Raw genomic sequence first — 26,076 nt, 5'->3', positions numbered from 1 at the left:
ATATATATAAATACACACACATGCCTGTATATATTTAAGAAAAATGTGTTACATTTATATATTAAATATATTTATATATAATTTATATGAATACAAATATATACAAGTAAATACATGCAAAATATATGCTGTATGTTTGTGTCTTTATATATACATAATAAATCTACACAGTACACAAACATATATTATGTAAACAAAAACTTTTATTTTGGATGCAATTAATTGCGATTAATCGTTTGACAGCACTAATATATACAGTATATATATACACGATTTGGGAGAAAAATATTGCGTTCTCTTGCAAAAGGATTATGTTCCCCTGAAATTTTGTATTCTCTCGCAAAACATTTGTGTTCTCTTGTAAAGTATTGCACTCCCCTAAAAAAACTTTGCATTCTTTCGCAAAAGTATTGCGGTCCCCTGAGAAATGCTTTGTTTGCAAGCAAAACATTTGCATTTTCCACCGTCTTCCTATTATTTCCATCACAAAAGTTTTGTGAGCAAATGCAAATTTTCTCAGTAGAACGCAATACTTTTGTGAGAGAACACAAAAGCATTGAAATATAATTTTTCCTCCCATCTCATTTTTTTCCCCATCACTTTCCGTAGATTAGTCAGTAACATTTAACATGACACTTAGTAAAAGGTCAACTGTGAAATGACTCACATGATTACTGCTTCTTTCAGCTTCCGGGGGCCCTTTGGTCAAAGATGATGTGGGTGGCGAAATAGATGCCAATGGCACCAAAGATGGCAGAGGAGGCGATGTACGCGGTGACGGACTCTGTGAACTGGACGATCATGCCCATGAAGAGGGTAGGGAAGACCTGAGAGAGAAGGAAGGTGCTGTCCAGAATGGCAAAGTCTAGTCCCACCCCACGTTTCTCAAAATCCTCTGACTCCAGACCAAGGGGGGCACCGTTCTGATGGAGAGATGGGTAATTGTCTGGTTCATCTCTACTGTAAGGAACATGCCCATTGGAAATGCCACTCTTGTGGTTGAGATCTCCAGGGCCGTTGTCTAGTATCAGACAAACAGAATCCCTTGTGATGGTGCATCCATTTGAGTGCGTTTTTTTGGTTTTGCTGTTTTGCATGTACACCTGAAGAACATTAGTGATGAGAAACAAGTGAGACATTTGGAACAAATATATCTAGTTTTTATTATTTTTGCCATGTTATTTATAGATACCATAAAGGCATGACAGTAAATGATAAGGTAAATGTTATATACAGTAGTCAACATTTGAAGTGGATCAAAAAAGTTAATCAAAGTTGTCCTAAGACAAAAACACATTTTGGTTTTAGGACAACTTTGATGAAAGGTTTTGATCCACTTTAAATGCTGACTAGTGTGTATATATTGTTTTCACACTGAAAACCTATGTATATAGGCTCACAAAGTTTTGCTAAATATTTTTACTATTTTTATAAAGGATAAGGTTTTTTCTATCAGGAAATGTTGCAAGCCAGATTCTAACTGACATATGGTGCTTATTTGGTTTCTGCCAGTTCAAACTCAGCTTTTGTGATATATTTTAACAATGTTTCCTTTTTTAAAAATAGTGAAGAAAAAAAAAAAGGATTGTGAAACAATTTTGAGTCTATATACATGATGCAATTTTCTATACAAGAAAAGACAGAAAATATATGTAAGTATGAAATGCCTACCTCTTTTTCTTTGTGGTAGTGGCAGGTAAGCGTGTAAGGCAGTGTCTGCAGTGTGGCATAGGCAAAGCCAGTTAGGGCAGACATAGCTGTGACCAACAGAACGCTCTTAGACAAGCAGATGACCAGAGCGGAGATGGTGAAGCACACCATGCTGCTCAGATAGACCGTCCTGGACCCAAAGAGACACACTAGTCTGCTCATGACCAGCGAGAAGAAGGTTGAGGTAGCACACTGCAGGAACAGGCCCAGGCTGCCCATACGGATACCTGCAGGGGTGATGTTAGAGAATTTCACATGAGAAACTGGTTGGTTCTGATTAGATAATTATAGATATGAATAGATTGATTTTGATTCGTAATCATTTAAGTATTGATTCAAGTGAATCTCAGCATTGCACAATCAAATATTTTTATATAATGGTACTTAATGATATTTCACTGTTGTTCACATGCCTTAAATTAGATAATTATATGTATGTATGTATGCTGTCGTTCAAATGTTAGGGGTCAGTACGTTTTTTTCTAAAAGAAATGTATACTTTTATTTAGCAAGAATTAATTAAGTTGTCAAAAGTGAAAGACTAACTTACTAATCATTAAAGAATTCTGGGAAAAAAATCAAGGTTTTCACAAAAATATCAAACAGCACAACTGTTTTCAACATTCATAATAATAAGAAATGTGTCTAGAGCAGCAAAATAGCAAAATGTTCTGAAAGAACATGCGTCACTGAAGACTGTAGTAATGATGCTTTGCATCACAGGAATAAATTACATGTTGAAATATATCACAATAGAAAACAGTATTCTAAACTGTATTAAAATTTCACAATATTGCTATTTTACTCTATTTATGATCAAATAAATGCAGCCTGAGCATAAGAGACTTCTTTCAAAAACCTTACTGACTCCATACAGTGATAATGTACAGTAAACTGGTAATTATCACAAGATAATTCAAAGGACACCGGTGGGCACACCGTTCTTTTCAACAACTGCATGTCCAAGTAAACAACAATCCCCAGCCTTTGTGATTTTGACAGATGAGGTCATTTCAAACGGTCTGCTTTGCCCATTTGAGCATAATGGAGAATGTTTCCTTTGAATAAATCCTACGAGTGATGTTTACTAAGGCATGTGTTTGCAGGCTTTGGCGTTGTTCTTCAAACAGGCCAGGAACTTTCCTCACAGAAGGAATTCATAATTTCAACACAACTGGAGAGGGCTGAGATGTTCACTGTACTGAACAACTATCTCCAGCATTTTTTGTTACATGGGGCACAGTTTGCGGTCGACTACACTGACAGATTTAATTTGTTTGCACACTGATCTTGACCACATCTGTCAAAATGTTTTGCTAAAGGAGCTTTCTGCTGGTGTCAAAGCTCAGTGGGAGAGGTCCAGATGCTAGCTTAACATGGCATAGATTTTGTAAGCTAGTTGTTGACTAGCTAAAGACATGCATTTGTTTTTATGAACATTGCTGGAAGCTCAAGCACCAGGCTGACAGAGGCCACATGTGGAGGTGAATACAAGTTCACAGTGTAGAGACAGACGATATGGCCAGAGGACGGAAATGACAGACCACCAACAGCAGGAAAGCAAGTTTACGGACAGTGAAAAAAAATACATATTCCTTTAGAAAAACTGCCTTTTGACCCCAGACAGTGAAATAAGGTGAAGGTAATGTTCTTTATTATGCTTAACTCCATGAAACAAACACTGATATCCTTTCTTTTCATTATTGCTGTCTAATTAGAGCCTCCAGACAAAACTGAGAATCTATGTGCAAACATTAACCAACAAAATGTCCCTTAACATTAACAAAACATTAACAGGAACGCCTCTGAGTGGGAATGCATGACGCATGAGTCGGAGAGTGACTCGGAAATAAATAATGTCATTAATCATTAATCTCTTGGGAAATCAAACATTGCATGACCTGCTTGAAATGCAACATTATGACAAAACAGTTCTGGATTCAGATTGTTCAGTTCAGCGGAAAAGTAAGAAACTTACTCAACACCTAGCTGCAACTGCTCCCCATTGACTTTTATCGTATGGACAAAAAAGCTGAAACATTCTTCAAAACATCTTTTTTGTTTTCCACAAAAGTCATGTTTGGAAGGACATTAATTTTCATCTCTATAATAAATTTGCATGAACTGCTGTTCGCAACCGATTTATTTCTGTATCGTGTATTTCTAAATGATATTCAATCCGAACAAATTAGAAAAATAATTAGATTGTGAAAAGTAGACAGAGTGTAATGCAGCACTGTGTTCGTTTACACGCAAGCAGCTCATGATCAGGGCTTGTATTCACAAAACATCTTAAGGCTAAAAGTAGCTCATAACTCGCCGATTTAGGAGAAAATATAAAAAATAAATTTAGGACTCCTAAATTTTTGTTTTAATAGTATTTCACAAAGTGTTTTAGCGCTAAATCTAGCTCCTAAATCTGTGAAACGTTAGGAGTAGTGAAGAGGACTCCCAAGTCACTAAGATCAAATCACAACTATACTAAAATGGCTGTTGCTGGCAATCTGCCTCGGAACGTAAACATTTTTAGAAACATTTGATGATAATGAGCTTTTAAAAAGGTATATCGCCTTAATCACGGGGGTATTACGACTGTTGTAGAACTTGTCGGGGACAATTTTCCTTTGATTAGCCTATATCCTTGTTTTCATTAACCAGTTGGGCAAGAAGTAACAGCTCTTCTTGAGTCCAGTTTGGTTTTCTTTTACGTTTGCATGTCTTACTATCAGCCATGATTATTCCACTCTGTTAATTAAAAGGTTGTTTATACGCATATTCACTAATTGTTTACAAGAAGCATACATGTAAGAGGCTGACAATTAGCTGAACATATACTTGTTTAATTAGTGACTCTTAGCCTGCATTTTAAAATCTTTATTTGAATGTGGCAATTACCATTTTTATTATTAAACCTTTATTTGAATATGACAACATAAAATTGTGCTCTACAATATTTCCATGTATAAATTTCTGACAGAGCTTGCCCCTAACAGCCAATCACTGTGTGCATAGTTAGTAATCATGCTGACATCATCCATAGCAACGAGGTCAACCCCGCCCTTACTCTTAGCTTAAGACATAGTAAAAGTTTGTCTCAGCAGCTTTGTGAATAGGTTTTAAGAGAAAACTCTTAGCTAAAAACTTTTACTGCTATTTAGGAGAACTCTTAGTGGTAAAATAAAATGTTTTGTGAATATGGGCCCAGGTTTTTTTAGTATCTCAGAGCGGCTCCACATAAACTTATTTCTGCAGTTTTGTCATTTATATTGTGCATTTGGAAACGCAACGTGTCAACCATGAAGTTGTAAGGTGTTTCACCAAAATAAAAGTTAGATGGTTTCATGTTTGAAAATTGAGACATCCATAAATATTGGTATTGTAATTTTATTAGAGCCCGACCGATATGGGTTTTTTGGGGGCCGATGCCGATACCGATATTAGGGAGTAAAAAAAAGACTGATATCGATATATTGGACGATATTCTTTATGGGTAGGCTATATTATAGTACAGTATAGTCAAAAGTTTGGACACACTTCCCATTCGTGTGTCCAAACTTTTGACTGGTACTGTATATAGAATACAGTGTATAGCCTACATAAACAGAATATATACACATAAACACAGTTTTTGCAATGATAACTCAAATGTGTTGATCAAACACTTATAATGATGTGACAAACATAGGCCTATATAGTGGAGGCAGGGTATTTAACAATTTAACAATAAACTTTATTATTCAAAATGAGTCTGACATCAGTGCACTTAACAGTAAACTTCACTTCACTTATTATAAATAACTTAAATAACACAAATAGAACAAAATATATATAACTTGAATTAAGAAATGAAACGAGGTAACTGTGTAAGGCAAGCAAGCTACTGCCAAGCCAACAGGGGCGGGTTTATGCAGGAAGCACATCTTTTCCAAATGTAAACATATAAAATGAATAAATAATAATATAATGAATAATATTTTTTTTTCACAAATTCTTTGTTGGGCCCTGTCCCAAATGGCACCCTAAACCCTCGCGGTCTTCCTCTGAGTCAGCACTTAACGGTGGACTTAACGGACATAAGTCTGTAAGACCACAAGTGCACATGAAGTGTTCAATTTGGGACAGGGCCCATGTTTTCTGCATCGCGGAAATCATAGGGCCCTACTAATGTAGCAAACGAATATGATAAGCTCTCTGTGAGAGTAAAAGACGGGGAAATTGTTGTTTATTTACTTGGCACTGAGTCTCTCCAACTAGGTTACTTTGTGTCAGTACGTCATAAATAGAACAAGGCATCAGTTTACTGCATCCAGTATAGACAACATCACTGATTATAATGGGTTCTATTCTACACCGGATGCGAGCGGCGCGGCGCGACAAAATACAATAGCGCTATGTGACCGATGTGATAAGCATGAGTTCTGGGCCACGGCGCGGCCGGTATAAACACCAGCATTGACTGTGTGGCCGCGATCAGCTCCGGTGGCCATAACACAGGCTTTAATGCGCCGCAGACCCGTGTGCCGTGATGCGCAGATCAGCTCTAGTTTCTAACATCACTGAATCTGCTGTTAAAAATGAACCCTCCAGCAGATCAGCTCTAGTCTCTAACGTCACTGAATCTGCTGTTAAAAATGAATTTAGGTGCGGGTGGGTGGTGGGCGGATAATTTGAAGCAGCGGACTCGGGTGAAGTTTGATCTCATCCGCGCATCTCTACACTACAGTGACCTGGGTCGCCAGTAGCAAACAATGTCTCTGCTGGACAAACTAAGTAATTACACCATTCATAAGCATTTAATCTGCGTTATATGTTCTGTAAAAAAAAATTCATATCGGCAGCATATTCGCCGATACCGATATATCTGTGACAGGCTTATATAGGCCGATAATATCGGCAAAACGATATATCGGTCGGGCTCTAAATTTTATGGTTGATAAATTCATATTGATATATACCACATTTTGTGGAATGCCACATTTTTTATCATCTAAAATGTGCTGCAACTTATATAATGCAATTAAAATCATGCACACAAAACTTAAGAAAAGTGCATACATTAAGATTTGTGTTGAATTAGAGAGGTACACTCTACCTCTCATTTTGCTTTAAATACATTTTTAGGCTTGCCGTTTATAATTGATGTTTGTAATCAATGTCACTATAATTTATTGTTATTTTATACATATAATTTTTATCCCTGTTCTGAATACCGTTAAATTTAAAGAATTTTTTTATTTATTTATCAGTATTTTACAATATTTTCTAATATAATAATAAAATGTGACTTGTACACCGATGCAACTTAAATTCGTTTTTTTTTTCTCTCAACAATGTAGTTTTTACCCAATCTACTTTCTGGTAAATGCAGTAATCACATTATTTTTTTATCAGATTTTCCCTAAATTGAGCAGCCCTATACAAGGCCAAATATGAGTTTACAAATCAATTACTAGTTTAAACAGAACAATAACCTATAGTAGACAAAGATGAATCATTCAACATAAAGACCACAAATGTGCTTTAAAAAATAAATAGGGTCGATTTTGATTTTACTTACTAACCTTCATCATAGCGCTGCCTGAGAACGGTACCCGGAGCGGCGCTGGGAACTCCTTCGTACAATCCCTCGCCGACAAAATCTGTGTAGAACAGCATGAAGGACATGACACCCATCCAGCTGCAGAGCTGCGCCAAACACAGTTGTCGCATGACATGCGGCACGTGGCAGTAGCTGCGATAAATGGCCGGTGTCATGGACCAGCAAGTCCTCAGCAGGCACATGAGCGGGCCGGACTTCAGAGCCCGCAGCTTACACTGAAACAGATAGCAGCACGAGCGTGGAAAACACTGTCCGGGCTCCGACGGCCCCGGTTCCAGGGTGGACGAGGGCTCCTCAGACACTTTCATGGTCACTAACATGCTGACCATGAAGATGAGGATGAGGAGGGAGAACAAGCACTCAGCCTGACCACCCAGGTAGAAGGAAAGGAGCCCTCCGCTCCAGTCAAGGGCGGGTAGCAAATAGCCTACGCAACCTCCAAGGCTTACCATGAAGGAGAACATAGCGAAAGCCTGTCCACAGTCATCACGTTCACGGTAGAGGTCCGAGAGTAACGCCTCCAGTGGCGTAAAGCACACCTGTCCGCAGAAGTCCAATAGGCCCACGCCTAGGATGAGCAGGCCCACCTGGAGAGCCTGGTTGCGGCGGGTGCTGCCCCAGCTCAGGTTGGCGGCCAACACGTCAGCATGTGGTATGATAAAAAGGGCAAGGAGAACTCCCAACGACAGCAGCCATATGAAGGGTCGCCGTCGGCCGTAGCTACTGTTGCAGTGATCGCTGGCTGAGCCAATTAGGGGGATGAAGACAAGTCCCAGGACAGGTCCAATACCTAACGAAAAAGTATATGAATATTAAACAAGAATTATTATTTTTTTGGCATTGGAGACAACATGTCAAAGAATCACAGCCATGGCATCTATCTTTTGGCTTCGTCTTCAGCCTGCTGTAATGCTGCCTGTAGTTTAAGGTGACCAGTCTCTGGCTCTGCTCCCTCGTCCCCACAGCTTTTCTAATTAAAGCAGATGACTCAGTGCACTGGTTGGGCACTGATTCCCATTTCGATTCAAGTCTAGATCTTCAGCAGCTATTTTTATTCAAGTGCGTGGTGGAAACCTGAACATGCTCAAAATGCAATTAAAAGTTCACTGGAGTCAGTTTACTCAGTGCACATGGTACAAATCTTAATAGGTTTAATGGAAAAAGAATATAAAAACATTAATTAGTTAATCATTACTCCACTATTCAATATCACATGATCCTTCAGAAATAATTCAAATATGCTGATTTGCTGCTGAAGAAATGTTTCTTGAAATGTTTATTAGCCATGCTGTAAACAGTTGCTTAATGTTTTTGTGGAAACCATGATGCATTTTTTCAGGATTCTTCTAAGAATAGAAAGCTCAAAAATACAGCATTTATTTGAAATAGAAATCTTTTGTAGCATTATAAATGTCTTACCTGTCACTTTTAATTAATTTTATTTTGTCCTTGCTGAATAAAAGTATTAATTTCTTAAAAAACTTCTTACAGGCCCCACACTTTTGAACAGTAGAGTATATAGTGTTTTTGAGCCTAATTTATGCTGGGGGGTTTTGGCATCATGGCAATGTTTGCAAACTCTCACATGCTACAAAAACACATTTCCGCAAGAGCTGTAAACCGGGAAATGGAAGCATGTGTGGAATATCACACCTAAAACAATTTTAAGGCAACCGCATGAAAGGCACAGAGCAGGTATTGAGAAACCATGTGTAATGTAAGTACTGTAGAGAACCATGGAACTGCCTACCATAAAAAGATTTATTTAACAATGTCGGTCAACTGCGCCTGTAAGTCAACACAAGCTGTTTTTTTCCCAAAGTGGAGGGAGAGTGGGCTTCTGCCCACTTCCTTTTAAAGGTGCCTTTGTACTGTCTGCAACAGTTCGAGACAATTAATCATATGATTCTTTTATATACTACACAGTGCAATTCATTATAGTCATCCTAATTGTTTCTGTAGCTCCAATGGAAAAGCATGGCTTTAACAAAACCAAGGTCATGGGTTTAAGTTCCAGGGAAAAAAACGTATACCTACAATGCACTGTTAGTTCGAGAAGAGATCACAAACAACTCATCACATGAGCATCAATCTGGTCCAAAAAGCCCATGTATTTCTCAGGTCACCATAACATTAAAATGAATAAAATGCCTCCAAACCCCACTCCATTAAGAAACAGTCCAACAAAACCTCTGGAATCACGTATAACCACACACAAAACCTTTTGAAAGCACTTCTAATGGCAACGACATTATGAGGTTATATAGCTTGTGAATGGAAATGAGCACAAAGGATCTTTCTTTGCTTTCCACTGCAGCTGTTGACAAAGACAGCGGTGTGTAGTATGTATTAACACACCACGCATCTTCTGTCCGTCTGGTGCAAAGTGGCCACATGCACGTTTGTGAACTGCTTTTTTTCTGTTTTGGTTGCAAGGCAAATAGTCTTGGAGAGAGATTCATTTACAGCAAAAGCCATGTGGAAGCCATTTGTGGGCAGAAAATAATGTATCTGTTCATATGGCATGCTGGAAAAAAAACTCAAACACAGAGGCTAAATATTTAAAGTCATAGGGCTGGTTATTCTAGGATGAAAAGAATAAAAACAATCATGCACGTCGCTGGACATTTGTCTCTTGTAGACAAAAGCGAATAATTCTCTTTGAAACTGCACACTTTAAATGGTTTGAGACTGTGGCATACATAAACCACTAATGTATTTATTACTAATATTTAAATTCATTTTATATATAATAATTATATTTTTTTAATTAATCTATTGTGTAGACTACTGTTATATTTTTTTAATGTTTTTGAAACAATTCTTATGCTCACCAAGGCTGCATTTACTTGAGTCAAAATATAGCATTGTGAAACATTATAATTTAATACAAATTTACTTACTTCAATATACTTTAAAATGTAATTTATTCATATATTATTATATATTATATAATTATATTTTATTTATTTTTATTATTATAAATAATAATAATATTTTATTATTACTAAAAGAGACGTTTTTGTCCTTAAGTTCATTAAAAGTATATATTTTTTTAATTGATTCATCAGTCTTTATTGTTAAGTTAGCACATGCACAGCCTCTTAAAAAAGGCAAAAACTGAACAGTACATTAAAAGCTGATGATTCACTGTTTCATAAATCACCTGAATCTAATTAGATAAGCAGATTATCAAAATAACCATTAGTTGCAACTGTTTATTTTATGCCAAGCTGTTCATGCCTATCATCAAATCTGCTAGCTACAACATTTACCTCCACCAATGACTTCATCCACAACCCGCCGTTCTTCTCCATACATGTACAAACAAAGCATCTCATACGAAATACAACACCAACGCACTCCCTCTCTGAATATCATTTCCTCCCACAACTCTTCTGGGCACGACATGTCAATCAGGTGAAGGACGTCTTCTCTCAAAATGACACGAAACTTCCAACAACACAAGCTTTCCACATTCTGACCATGCAGAGAGAGGCTATTTGCTTTTCAAATGCAATAATTGTTGCTAGAACACGAATGAGAGGCAAAGCGCACTAGAAAATATGACTAAAAACAGATTTCAACAAGAACAGACCATATTCGATCACTTACTTCACTCTATGCACTTCAGGTAACTTGATTTGCTTCAGAGTTGCTCTCGATTACATCTAGCTCTTCCTGAGCTCAGATATTAAACCACGAGCGATGGCGAGCTCTGCGTCTCTGGCACTGACTGTCACCCTGCCATCTGATTATGAGACATGTGTGAGAACACTCAGAGCAGCCGCCACCTTTCAGGAGGATGAAAAACAACCAGGTGCTAAATTCATATTTGGTGTTACATTGCTCCGTCTATGTGGGCCATCTGCTCAACGTTGGCAAATAGAAAGCTTATCATCTCCATTTGAAGAATCTATAAGAACCTGTGCGGAAATTATTCAAATCTACAAGTTCATTTTGTATTTAGAGCTTCATTAAACAGGTTTTTTTTTTAAATAGGGCTATAGTCAAGAGACCAAAACAAACCAAAAAAAAATAACAAAGACTTCATTAGCATTCGTTATTTCAGTGTATTATGCACCATAGTGGATTTATTTTAAGTATTTAAATAAATAAGGAAAATATGTTTTATCTAATTGTAGAGTCTAAACAGCTAGCACCACTAAAAAGTGCACATTTTTGCATTAATGGCTCAAGATTATGTGAATTTGTGAAAGATCTAATAATGATCTCATCATATAGTCCATTATTGGATGGTCAAAGAAAAAACAAGCACAATACTTTGGCACAAAGCATATGCCAAAATGGGGCTCCGCAGATGCAACTATTTTACACCCATTCCTTCAGTCCTGAATGGAGCCCATCAGGGGTCTATCCCAGTCCATCTCTGTAGGACCTCCACCCTGCTGTCCCAATGCCTAGACAAACCCCCTGCTTTTCACCCGTCCCTTGACAACTTCCCCCAGCTCTATTCCAGAACTAGCCCCCAAGGTCATCCTTATTGATGACTTTTCTAGAACTATTACAAAAGAGAAGAAGTCGTAGCTAATAGAATTATCTCACCATCTCCAACTCTCACCATAGTTCTGATATGGTTCGCTTTTAATTAATTAAACTATATCAACATAATTTGTGGCATAATTAAGCATTATTTAATTAAGTGTGATACTGTTTTATACAACATTTCAGTAAACATTAAGTTTCATATTAATTCACTTATATTTTAGTTACAATTTTGCAGGTTGCAGGTCCATTTTTTCTCCAAGCAAACCAAATTAGCAGTGCTTTTCTCCTAAATGAACCAAATGAATCAGTTGAGTTGATTAATGATTCACTCATAAAGACGTCACTTGCTTTGTTCCTAAATGAGTAAATGTTTTCGAACAAATAGGTTGAGCGAATTATTCAATGACTAACTGAAAAAGACACTTGTTGCCACCTACTGGTGACCTGTAACCTACAGCAAGAATCAAGTACTAAAAAAAACCTTCATTAATAATACACAAACTGACAATCTTTCTGAAACATGCAAACAGAGACAAGCGGAGTAATACTAACGGTAAAAAGTAAATTGACTCATAAAACTAATCAACAAACAAGGTAATACATAATACATTTTAGGAATAATATTGTTATTTCGTTTGTTCTGCCAGTTTCATCTGTTTCATGCGGTTTCATCAGTTTCATCAGTTTCATCATACAAACAGTAGCTGTGTTTCGTGTCTAACTGAATCAGTGTTTCTGAACAAATCGGTTAAACGGATCAATGACTCACTCACTCACTCAAAAAGTCACTCGTCACTCATTATTGTTAAAAAGCTTTAGAAGAATATATTTTCTACTGTATGACTAGTGTATCATTATGACTAACCTTGTATGAGTAAAGTTAAATCCAACCATTTAACTTCACTGACCATGTAAAGCAGGTCAGATTTATATGAATACCATGATACCAGAAACTACTGTTCATTTGAAGTAAACTCCACAGCAATTATGTTGGTAATGCATAGCTAACTTACTTAAAAATGTATTCTCAGCTCAAAAATGATGATTTAGGCAAGTTTACAAAGTCAAAACAAACTGTTTTTACTGAATAATTAACACAAGAGATTAAATAAAAGTATGAGGTTCACATTTAAATTTTGTTCTTTAAAAAAAAAACAGGGACGAGTCTAGATATTACTTTGATAATAAACATAAGGCTATGCCACGGAACATTCTTTTTACACAATGCAAACTAAGGTCAGCATGAAGGATTGTGTTACTCGAGTTAATTTCAGACCCTTGTTACCAAGGGGTAATACAAATTTACTTACTTCAATATACTTTAAAATGTAATTTATTCATGTGATGCAAAGATGAATTTTCAGCATCATTACTCCAGTCTTCAGTGTCACATATACAGTGTCACAGATCATCTAATATGCTGATTTGCTGCTCAAGAAACATTTAGCATTATTATCACTGTTGAAAACTGTTGTGATGCTTATAATGTTTGTGATGCTTATTATGTATGTTTTCAGGATTCTTTGAAGAATAAAAAGTAAAGAATTTTCTTGACTGTCACTTTTGATCTATTTAATGAATCCTTGCTGAATAAAAGTATTAATTTTAGAAAAAAGTACTGGCCCCAAACTCTTGAACTGGCAGTGTATATTTATATATATATATATATATATATATATATATGAAGTGAAATTTTGAAAATGCATTTCAAACCTCCTAACATAATTAACGGAACATAGGGGGTGAGAAATGTAAAAAGAGCACATTTACATGAGAGTCAACTGCACAAACCCACTATATCTGAGAAAGAAGCTTCCGGCTCTAAGGCAGCCCATGATGACTATATTATCTGATGAAAGTCCAGAGGAAAGTCCCACAGAATTTTAACAGGATGCAGTAAAACTATACAAGCTTCCACACAGCTGCTGACCTCTCGAGCCTCCAGGCCTCTTCCTGCAGTCTGGTGCCTTCCAATTAGCACCTGATTACCACCTGGATGGGGCAGCAAGTGATTTAGCCAGTAATTATGATAATGACCCCCATTATAGGATCGACTCCTTAGTGGGAAACAACCTTGACTTGCTGTTTACAGCACGGCCCTTCATTAACCAATCATAAACCCTAGTTGGACATTCCAAGGTTAGACTGAAACCTTACCTAAAACCATCGTCATGTACTGTTCCTCCACTCCGGCCTCCAGCAACAGAGGGGGCACATAGGTGATCCCAGCCGCCACGCAGATCTCTAGGCCACACGTCAGCGAGTTGAGCAGGACCAGACGCCACTGAGACCTCCATGCAGTCATACTTACACAGGAAGGGTAACTTTCTCCCGTGTGTCGGTGTGAAAACTCTACTCACTCCTCCAGGAGAAGGCGAAAGGCGCAGGGTCAGGTGCCCAGGGACGAGGTGGGCGCGTGGGGTGCGGGAGAGCAGAGATTCGGACTCTCAGCGGGCTCAGATGAACTAGGGGATCCATTGTGTCTTCAGCATACTTGATCTGAAAGGAAAAGACAAAAGGTTTGCATGATCTGTTTTTGTGATGGACACTATAAAACACATTCCTGCAGATGTTGTTCTCCCCGTTCCTGACCCGCCGGACACACTAAGGTCACCCTGCCCGGCGGCCCGCCTTCCCCTCTATCTGTCATTAGCTTGTTCACTCAGAGCTGATTCGACCAGGCCTCCTCACTGCAGTTGCCACCTCTAATTAGCAGCATTTGTTCATGAAAAGCAACGTTAATGAGTCAGATTTTTACCGCTTCAAGTGGACAACTGGCATTGAGAGCATTACTCTGTGGCTGCTTTTCGTTCATGCATTTTTGAATGAATTTTTTATGACTAATATCAGGGTTTGTTTTCTTCAGCAGGTCAATTATGCTTATTCTGGAACATTCCAGTGGGAATAGAGTTTTAAACAATGATGGTTGTTGACAAAGTCTAGGAGTCTGAATTGAAGTTTACAAGTAATTTAACTCCATTTGTTTATTAGAAAACTAATAAATCCAATGAGACACATGGATTCAGGTTAAAATCCATCCAGTTAAATATTCAGCTAAAAAATCTGAAACAAAAACTAATCTAGTGCTTGATATTTGCTCATTTCTAAACATTAGAGTGGCAAAATTTATTTACATTCTAAATGTCAAATACTATAAGCAATTTGTGTGAAAATACAAAATAGACAATCAGTTATTGGAAAATTACTGTAAGAAAAAAATCATGCTTCGGTAAATCATAATTATGACATAAAAAGTCAAAATGATGACATGGTAAGTCATACGCAAAAAGTAAAAAAACTTTTTGTCATAATTTTGGATTTTTATCTCACAATTGTTAATTTTTACTTTTTATATTATAGTTTTTACTTTTATAGTTTTATAATTTCATATTTTGACTTTATGTCAATTTAAATGTTTGATCTCATAATTATGACTTGTCAATTACAAAAGCATGATTTACCAAAGCATGATTTTTTTTCCTGTGGCAAAAATTGGCTTCCATACAAAACCCTCTAAATGCACAATCATAAATAAGGCAGCACTACTTACAATGCAAACTAAGGTCAGCATGAAGGATTGTGTTACTCGAGTTAATTTCAGACCCTTGTTACCAAGGGGAGAATTTGACATAATGAAAACTGACAATTCAAGGAGATGTGTCACTCACAAAGCATTAAAAGTGTTATCATGCCAGTGGTATCATGGTTCAGAGACACAGGGGAAGCTGGAAGTTATAAGCGGAGCTACCGTATAGAATTTAGCAGCATGTTTGACGTGCCTTAAATTATGTGTCAAATGAAAGCCACGTGTGTTTGCTTTAAACCTGGCGTGCCTTTACCGTGACATGAATCACGCTAAGCAAAGGCACTGGGTCATTCAGCCAGCACTTTTACATCTTCAAACCATTCCATTATGTCTACTGATCACCGAAATGCAAGTTTTTCATAAACATGCTATAACTACCTGATCTGAAATGGTTTTAGCATTGCATACCAGGTTAAGGATCCTTTGACACCACCACTGCTCCTCTCACACACCACAATCCCAGACCTATTCAATACCGCAACCCCCTCCGCCCCCGCAGATAAGCTTTAATGGCTCTGAAGGACATTATTACCATACAAAACAGGCTTTGTGAACATTGAGCCAATGTTAGTAACTTGATATACTGAGGAATCAAGCCCTTTCAGTTAAGCTTTTATCAAGTCTTGAGAGTCTTAGAAACACCCTTAACAACAGCCCAAGTGTCTGAGCTTAAAGCCAAGGAGAGCATTTCTCCAGAGTGACATCAGAACCACAAGCAACAGTGGACGTCCAACCAAAAACCTCAGATGATATTCAACATGGTTTGACTGAAAGGGAGATGAGACCGAGGCGACAGTGGAGCTCTAATCCCACAATTTAACATTCCACTTTGACAAGCTATTTAGCAGTCGACTGAATATCTCGGACTTTGTCTTGGACTCCTTCCTGATGAATCCTGGTCTTGATTGTAGGGAAGGTCCCAGTATAATTCTTCTCTTAACTGAGATCACATGACTGTGGGTGCATAAATCTTATTCTAGCACCCGTTAGCGTGACCCCTGACCTCAGCACTTGATCCCGATCATATGATAAAAAGACACACAGCAGTTTGACATTTTGTTCTCATGTTGTTTAATAAAAAGCATCTGGATTATTAGAATATTAGAGAAATGTAGTAAAATGTTAAGTTAAAATGTTATTAAGTTGAATGGTTAAAAGATTCATATGGTATAGAAATAAAAAATTGTAAATTAATTACTCAAAAGTGACTTGTTGACAGATATTTGCTGATGATCAGCATGAATATCACAACGATTCATTTCCATGAATCAGTTCAAATAGTCCATTTTAATTAATCAATTCAGAATTTAATGTTTTGTCCTCTGCAAGCATCTTACATGTAGTAAAATGTTATAGTAAAATATAGACAAATGTTTTCTTTCTATTTTTTTATAAAATTTTTATAAATTTATATATAATTTTCCTTGTTACTTTAGCAGTGTAGTAAAAACATGCCATGATTATTTTAAATAGATTTGACTGTACTTTACCTCCTGCACTCAGCATTTTGAATCCACTGATATCATGGTTCTTCTGACTGAATTAAATCATCATTTTAGTTCATTTTAGAACAAATACATAATTGTCAAGATATACTTCATATGGACAACAATGCATTGCAAAAGCAAGAGGCTGTCTTCACTGAACTGCAAGATCCCACACTTTCTCACCCAATGGTATCAGATTCAGGTGCGGACACACAATCTGCCGAGGCTGTTCACACTCAGGCTTTATGCAGCTCCCGGGAGAGGAGTGCTGAGTTATCCGATAGACACTGGATACAGAAAGACACTTATCAGGTCAAAAGAGAGAGGAATGTGGGCTGCTGATGACCTGAGAGACACAATAAAGCAAGCTCTGTCTGATCCTCTCTAATGGAGTGCTATGAAATTACTGGAAAGTTCTGGAAAGGACGGACTTCAAATCAACTATATGATTCATATTACTTATATTTTAAATCTTAGATACATGTCTGTCTGTGTGTGTGTGTGTGTGTATATATATATATATATATAAACACACACACACACATTATTCATTTTAATAAAACATATGTCAAATATTTTATTTTACAAAAATAAATGATCAGGAAAATGTAGAAATCTGTCAAGCATAGCCGGGTTTATCATCATTCATGGCCTTCGCAAATACCAAACACTGGAATTCTTCTCAAGGTAACTAAAGCATGACTTCATCGCCCTTGAACTTTCAAAGCAGCCAGATTACACACATACACACACATTTCTCTCACAGCATGCACAATTTGCTTCGAGGCAATATCAGGATGAAAGAAAGAAATAAAAATCTTACCAAATACATTCAACAGCACACACGTCCATGTCATTAACTCCTTCTGCTACTGTTAGATTCATTCTCACCCTTATTCTCTTTTATTCTTTTTTTATTTGCCCCGACCTGTGTGATGGAAAACCCCTTGTGCGGGGCAGAAATTCCTCTCTTAGACACCAAAATCCTGTCACCTCAGGCCCCAAACAACACTAGCCCCACAGCAGCCCAACACTGATATGAAACAAAGAACGGATTCATATCAGTTCCACCTCAGGACTGTATTCTCTCCTTCCCCTCCTCTTGTCCAGCCCACCCACCAACCCCCTGATCCATCTAATTTCTCTAGCTAAAAAACCCTGCAATAATGGCCCAGATCAGGTTAAACTGCATATAAGGACAGGCCTTTCTCACACCTCTACCTCCCAACCCTGAGGCCAAAATCTTCTATAACCATCCCCAACCTTACCTCAACACCAAAACCTAACCTGCACACTAATGCACTTTAAACATGCTGGCCGAATTTAACATTTTTTGTCCATACAACCCTCTACAAACACCTTGGCAATTGAATCGCCATTGGCTAGTAAATTTTATAGTTTACTCGCCAGACTGATATATATATATGTTTGCCGTTAAAGGTGCGTTGCACATCCTGAAAAACAGCACAGATCGCTTGGCGGAGCGTGAAACTCTGATGCGCTTAAGTTAAACTTATACTTAGCCTCCAACTCACACACTGGCGAGTAAAATCTGAGAATTTATTAGCAATTGGCTAATATTAGACATCATTTAGTCGCCCAGAGTGAAGATTTAGTCGCATATGCGAGTGATTTACTCGCAATGTAGAGGGTTGCCATACAGTGGGGGGTGGGGGGTGGGGTGAACTAATCTGGACCCCATTTACTTTCATCGTATGGACAAAAAAAATGAAGGCATTCCTCACAGAAAAAGAAGAGTCATACATGTTTGGAAATGATGAAAATATAATCATTTTCAAGTGAATTATACCTTTAAGGTAAGATGCATGACTCATTGTAGCTACAATGAACATGTACAGTTATTGCACTATTTGGTGAAGAAATACAAAACATTACTAAAATGTCACAAGTATCGTCAATCAAGGGTAATTGATTATTTACTTCACAGAATAACCTTTGTGATTGAGACCGTGTGTGGTACATCTTTGGCTGAGTGCTAATGTTCCTCCCTATGGATCGTCTTTATTGCGATGACTAAGTTTAGTGCCATCTATCTTTGGTTCATTAAATAGTGACTATGTTAGCACAAGGAATGATGACATTTTCTGAGAAGACGACACACACTCCCAGTTACTGAGAAAAAAACAGCCCTTAGGCCTGTTTATTACTATGAATCAGTCGATCTGTTGGGTATTATGTATGAGTAAAAGAAGCAAGGGAAAACACTGGGACTGTTGGTCAACCATTATCTCAAAAAAAGACCAATAATGTATCACCCTGAAGGCGTTATTTCGTAATTGCTTACATAAATAAATAAAGCTGCTTACTAACTAAGAAATGAGAATAGTAAAGAAGAAAGTCTGGTCCTGGTCTGTATGTTTTTTGATTGACTAAAAAGAACCGGCTCACTAGATTCATTCGTTCTGGAATCACATTACACCGTTTGCGCTGTGTGTTTTTTATTCATTTAAAAGGACTGCCGCACTAGAATTATTTAATCTGGAGTCAGACTACACTGTTTGTGCTTTATGTTTTTTTGATTGACTAAAAAGAACCGGCTCAGTAAAGTCATTCATCTGGAAATCAGAGTACACTGGTTGCAGGATATGATTTTTGATTCACTAAAAAGAATCGGCTCACTAAAGTCATTTATTTGGAAAATAGAGTACCCTTACTGCAGTGTATGCTTTTTTGATTCACTAAAAAGAACTGGCTCCCTAGATTCATTCGCTCTGGAATCAGACTATACTGATTTTTGATTCACTAAAAAGTACTGACTCATTAAAGTAATTCGTTTGGAAATCAGAGTACACTGGTTGCGGTGTATGTTTTTTTAATCACTAAATGAACTGACTCATAAGTAGGGCTGCAAAAAGGTGGAAAATGTCCAGTAAATTTCGGAAACATTCCAGAAATTTTGGAAACTTTCTAGGATTTTTTTGAATCTTCAGGGAATTTTTGGAAAGTTTCAGGAAATGTACCGGAAATTTTCCACCCCTTTGCAACCCTACTCATAAGAGTCAGTTCATTTGGCAGTCTGACTACAGAAAGCTGCAATTGCCCAGTCAAAATTAAATATTTCAGAAAATCACAGTCAGTAGTCAGTACCTCTATAATTTAAAGATCTGTGTGAGTCATGTAAGGATAGACATTCACCAAATGAGTCATAGTAAAACAGGTACTATTGAGCAGAAATAAAACGCCTCTCAAGATATATCAACAGCTCCTTCAATCTACTGTAGACAGCAGTCTATCAAAGTTCATTGCCCATTCTATTTAAAAAATAATTCATATAATCAAAAAAATCCCAAATTAGATGAAGTTTCAGTAAGGAATGGAACAAATGGTGCCACAGTAGCAGGCAGGCACAGCCTTGCAGCCATTCACAGGTGGAAAATTCCGTCACACAGGAGACGCAATTTGGAAATTACAATCATTCAGGAGCTCTTTCTATGTTTACGTGCCCATCCATAACCAGGGATTGACTTCTTATTGCCTGCACTTCTTAAAACTCACCTGGTCTATTCTTGTAGACGTTTATGTCATGGTTTTGGAAACAGCTGAACTCGCAGTGTAAAGTTCTTTTCAAGTAGAAATTCCAGATGAAAAGGCACTGGAATATAACTTGGGTGTGGATGTGTACAGTCTAAAAGACACACATAAGGTGCTCAAACACTCACTGAATCAACAAAACGCGGAGACGCTCCACCAAAAAACATTTATGGCACAACAATAGCCAAGCTGAAATGATCATCAAAGCACATGGCCATACTGACTTAAATCACAGTTTATCCTTTCAAGTGTTCAGTGCGTCTCAGATATCAAAGGTCCTTCTATCCTTTTCACTACATGAAAGAGACCTTCTCCCCCAACCCATATTTCTCACTGTCGCTCAGACACCGATTTACTTGAAAGGACAGTAAATCACAAACCTTCATGTCATCCCCTTTCTTTTTTTTTATAACTTGGGGTTTTCTGGCATATACAGAATCTGTTTATTCAGAATCAGAATCAGAATCAGAAAGAGCTTTATTGCCAAGTATGTTTGCACATACAAGAGATTTGTTTTAGTGTAACAAGCTTCCAGTACACAGATAATAAAAATAAGATGTGAATAAAATGCACATACATAAATATAAATAAACCACAAAAAAAGAATAAATTGTATGTACAGGTGTGCTATAGATAAATATAATAAAAATAAAATAAATAAAAAATTAAGATGTAGGAATGTACTCGGATGTAGGGTGATAAATATTCAACCGAAGCATCAGTGTTTATATGAGGCTCTTCTCCCACCCTTCAGTCCATGAGACTACCATGGTCTACCATGGTCTTATCACCAGGGGAAAATGACTCGAGACGAGTCTCATTTATCCTGTCCTCAGGGCCCCATGTACACCATTGTGATTTTGACCTGATACTCTGCATAAAAGTATTTCTTTCTATTAGAAAAATAGCTTAGCTTTGGGGCCTCCACTGCAGACATTAAATCTGTGGATGCTTTTTTTGCGACCCGTAATGAGGCCTCCATGAAAACACTCGCACTCTGAGAAAAGGTTCTAAATTGAATTATGCACAAAATGGACGTTTAAGATGCAAAACGACTAGCAGTCACGTTGCTTATGAGCGGCAGAGGCACATTACGCAGTTCTAACTTACAAAGAAATCCTTAAATGTAGCTTTTAAAAGCCCCAGGAAAGCATTCATGATGATAGGTTTGCAAACCTTGACTCATTTTTCTTTAGAACCAAAAACATAAACAGTTGGAAAGACCTAGATTGCATTGCCTAAGAATATCAGTCGGTCTGGTGCAGGGTTCAAAAATAAGTATTTTTCTTCTGGCACAGAGAAAGGGACAAAACATTTATATTATATATATATATATATATATATATAGAGAGAGAGAGAGAGAGAGAGAGAGAGAGAGAGATAGATAAAAAATGACTTCAAGAATGAATAGTTTCTATTTCAAATAAAGGCTGTTCTATTCTGAATCCTAAAAGAAAAATATTAAGCATCATAACCATTTTCAACATTGATAATAAGAAATCTTTCTTGAGCACCAAAATAGCATATTTTAATGATTTCTGAAGGATCATGTGACACTGCAGACTGTAGTTATGATGCTGAAAATTCGGCTTTGCATCACAGGAATAAATTACAATTTATATTATATTAAAATAGAAATCAGTTCTTTAAAATTGTATTAATATTTCACAATACTGATTTTAATAAAATAAATTGCAATTTTGGTAAGCATTTTCTATTTATATTACATTTATATAAAAATATATTGTATACATAATTAATTTATATAAATTCACACACTTTTGCTTAAAAACAATATTAAACATTACTATCATCTCTAAGGCGATTTGTTCAAGGACATACAAAAAAGTAGTCGTAGTTTCTTGTCAGTTGTTGTGACTATACCAAACAGCATCTTTTCAAAGGATGCCAAAAATATCCTATCTACAAGGCTGCAACTCCCCAGTTCTTTGTAATAAAAGTTCTTTGAGACCACATATACGCAGAGGCAGAAAATAAAGAGTTGGTAGAGGGATGTTGAAACACAGTGTTCCCACATTCTGTGTCAGTACTCTTTCATCACTATTGTCATCTTGCCATCATGTTATTCTACAAGTGGGAGGGTGACATGACTGAAAAAAAAGCTACATAATGAATGAATCCGAATTAATGTCCTTCAAATCATTCTTGCTTTTTTACACAAGATAGGTCATGAGAGGTTTGCCAGCATTCTTAGGACGATGGGCAAATAAAACCATTTGAACCGCACTGCCTCAGGCATGCAGTACAAAGTGTTTCATCACAAAATCTACATTCACCACCATTGTCTTGCAGTCCTAAGAATACACCACATCAATCAGAGTATATATTTCATTTTCTAACTTGAGCAGACATCACTAGTTCAGCCTGGCCTTCACTGGCAGCTCCAATTATTTACTGAAATCCAGTCCAGCAAACATTAAAGGAATGAACAACTTGAAAGGAATAAACTGAGCCAAGAGAATGGAAGGTGACTTTCCAAAGCTGGTTGGCAGACATCCGAATCCTGCAAACTTGGCCCTTTGGTGTAGACATGGAGACATCATTCACCTTAAGCCAGCTGGCAATAGCTCTGTATTACAGGTTAGTGGTGTAAACTCTGACCTTGAGGCGAGGGGAGGCTTTCTGGAATGCATTTGTGTCTTTTAACGACAATTTGAGCTCCACCAAAAGAGTTTATAAAACTAGTTGAGTTACCAGGCGAGTTACAGCTGCTTAATTAGCTAAATTCCAGAAGTCAACTGCTTCTCATCTGTTGAGATATTACAGGGTAACTAGAACAGGGTGACTGGAACACTTACTGGATATACTGAGGACAGCTCAATACGCAAAAGGACCAACAAATAATCTGAAGCAGTCCGTTTGGCCATGAGTTTCAGACCCAATTTTTTTTTCCTTAGGATCATTTAAATGTCAGAAAAACTTAAGATTATAATATTAGAATTAATAATGATTATTATAAATATATATAATGTAAAATATATAATATATCATTTAAAATAACATAAATAATAATACTATTTATTATTATTATTATTTCATTACTACATTTACATTTTTTTCTTACAGTCATTTAGATTGCAAAACAACTTTTCACAATTTTTACAATAATAATAATAATATTATTATCATTATTATTATCATCATTATTATTTATTATTATTAACCACAAAATAACTGTATAGTAGTAGTAGTAATAATAATATAAATAATAATAATAACAACAATTATTATTATTACTACATTTTATTATTATTTATTATATATTATTATATATTTATTTTATTTTATTTAGATTGCAAAACAACGTATTATTATTATTATTATTATTATAGTCTATTTGACAATGAGTTCCGGACAACAAAAACGTATTTATTTTTCTTACAATCATTTAAATTGCAGAACAGCTTTGCATTATATTATTAATAATGCTTATTATACATACATAAACATATATAATGTAAAATAACATAATTACTAATTATTATTATTATTATTATCGTTTATTTGGCCATGAGTTTCAGACAAAAAAAAACATACGTTTATTTCTCCTACAGTCATTTAGATTTCAAAACAACTTTTCATAATAATAATTATTATTATTATTAGTAGTAGTAGTAGTAGTAATAGTAGTATTGTTGTTGTTATTATTATTATTATTATTATATATCTGCAGATATAACTTAGAATAACTACAATTATTATTGTTGTTGTTATAATGCAAAGTAGTAAAATGTAAAAGTGACTCAAATAAATCAGAAGATCACCATTTAACTTTCAACCAAAATGTGTTCTCTTGCACAGCGGTAAAGGTGCTTCAGTACAGTCTACAGTCTAGAGGACTGAAAGAGGAGCATGTGTAATTAAGAAAACAAAACGCCTTGAGTGGCTTAAGAGGCTCTGCAGGTTGCGTGATCTGATCCGCTGTTGTGTAGTATTAGTCGAGCTGAGTACAGCTGGCCTGGCAAGGGAACTTCGGGTGAGGAACATTTCTTACGGAAGTAGCAGATGAGCCCTGTTAGTGCTGGATCTCAAGCCCTAAAGCATCTTTATGCTCAGCTGAACTTAATGGGGAAAAAATCATACTAAATTAGGTTTGTCTGTCTGGTATAAAAGAAACATAGCAGAGGCACACTCCACTCTCCCACAGAGAAATGAGCTTTCAAATGTGTCATTTTCTGTTTATTAAATAGTTTCAGGCAAACAATGTCAAGAGAGACTGCTATAAATAAATACTTGTCTAGACTCCCCATAAATATTGTCTAGCTGTCAGCGGTGACTCATAATAACTGTGCTGGTGGATGGAAATGTGACCAAATATAACCACCACCTTTGTAGCTTCAGTTCATTCCGTTTGAAAATATGAACATCTGAACCAACATGCAACATAACATGTTTGTTCAGTATCTTGCATTTGGTACTAATATAGACATTCACTAAAACAGTGGCTGTTTCTCAAAATCCTCTTTCCAGGTGCTGACTAATCTAACTGACTCAATAAACAATTCAGCGATTCTTTTATATTATTATAGTGGTATAGCCTACTACACTACACGCTTAAAACGTTCCAATAAAGCCAAATGTACATATTGTTGTTTATTATTGTCAATTTCTATAACAATAGAGAGTTGTTAACCTGGATCCTTCTGAGTCGAATATATTCGAATAAGACGGTTCTCGGTTCGATGAGTCGGCGAGTTGTTAACACGGAACTCTGCGAGTCTAAAGACGGTTCCTGGTTCAATGAGTCTGTTCGTTCAGAATCTCTCGGACCGATTTTAGGAACTTAAACGCGAGACTATAAAAGAGATGATCGTTTAGAGCTTGAAACGCTCTTTAATACACCGAAATATGCCTATGACGCCCTAAAACGCTGTCTAGGCAGGCAGCTCGCTATTTTCTGAGACAGCCAAAACATGAAGCAGAGACTAAACAAAGTCTCAAAATACTTAAGTATTTACCTCCCCCACAGCCATGTGTCAAAACAGCGGGGGTTTCACCAAATGTTTACAGCTTTAGAAATGCTTCAGTTGAAAAAAAAAAAAGAAATTGACTCTAATTGTTAAACAGTCGATGCCATCCTGGCAGTTGGCTCCCCATACAAATATAATGGAAACGCAGAATAGACTACAAAAAGTTTGAGAGTTTAAATGAGTCAAGCTTTTAACGTTAAACTTCCCAATAAGCAAACCAGCTGTCCGTTTCTACAGCAATAAAAACAAGCTAAATTAAACCTCATGCAAACAACACTAGTCTATGTGTTTGTATAACGGTACAAACATGTTTGCTGTTCTCCTCTACAATGATTTTATGCGGCGCGAACGTTATCATGCAGGAAGCGGAAGTTATTTTGATTCAATGAACAAGTTTCTCGCGTTTATCACTCATTCGGAAACCTCTCTTAGCCCGACCACGTCAATGACTCTAAGTAAAGCTCATATATATACTACAAAATCGCTTCTATAGAGAAGGGAACAGGCTGAGCTTACCTTCCAGACGCGGCTCTCGTGTGTCCGCTCGCTTCCACGGACGCTCCGCTGTTTCCCAACTTTGTCGGAAGGACTCAGTGACGTGCCGAAATTATCGGGGAAAAAGGCATGAATCACTGCTCGGAC

At 36.8% G+C, this 26,076-nt stretch overlaps 1 protein-coding gene across 1 annotated transcript in view; it reads right to left on the bottom strand.

Moving 5' to 3' along the window:
* Window positions 1-26,076, bottom strand: part of LOC107732819 (solute carrier family 45 member 3) — a 26,793-nt gene extending 717 nt beyond the window's left edge. The window contains exons 1-5 of the mRNA XM_016544237.1: window positions 25,951-26,076; window positions 13,976-14,317; window positions 7,272-8,099; window positions 1,672-1,937; window positions 668-1,103 (exon numbers count right to left, since the gene is read on the bottom strand). Coding sequence (XP_016399723.1) covers window positions 684-1,103; window positions 1,672-1,937; window positions 7,272-8,099; window positions 13,976-14,123 — 1,662 coding nt within the window. The 5' untranslated portion in view covers window positions 14,124-14,317; window positions 25,951-26,076 and the 3' untranslated portion in view covers window positions 668-683. The remainder of the gene's footprint in view (window positions 1-667; window positions 1,104-1,671; window positions 1,938-7,271; window positions 8,100-13,975; window positions 14,318-25,950) is intronic.

The sequence above is a fragment of the Sinocyclocheilus rhinocerous genome, unplaced genomic scaffold, assembly GCF_001515625.1.
Source record: "Sinocyclocheilus rhinocerous isolate Xijiao unplaced genomic scaffold, SAMN03320098_v1.1 scaffold2415, whole genome shotgun sequence".
NCBI classification, from domain to species: domain Eukaryota; kingdom Metazoa; phylum Chordata; class Actinopteri; order Cypriniformes; family Cyprinidae; genus Sinocyclocheilus; species Sinocyclocheilus rhinocerous.
Note: the sequence above shows the minus strand (reverse complement) of the source record. Positions and strands in the feature narration are given on the sequence as shown.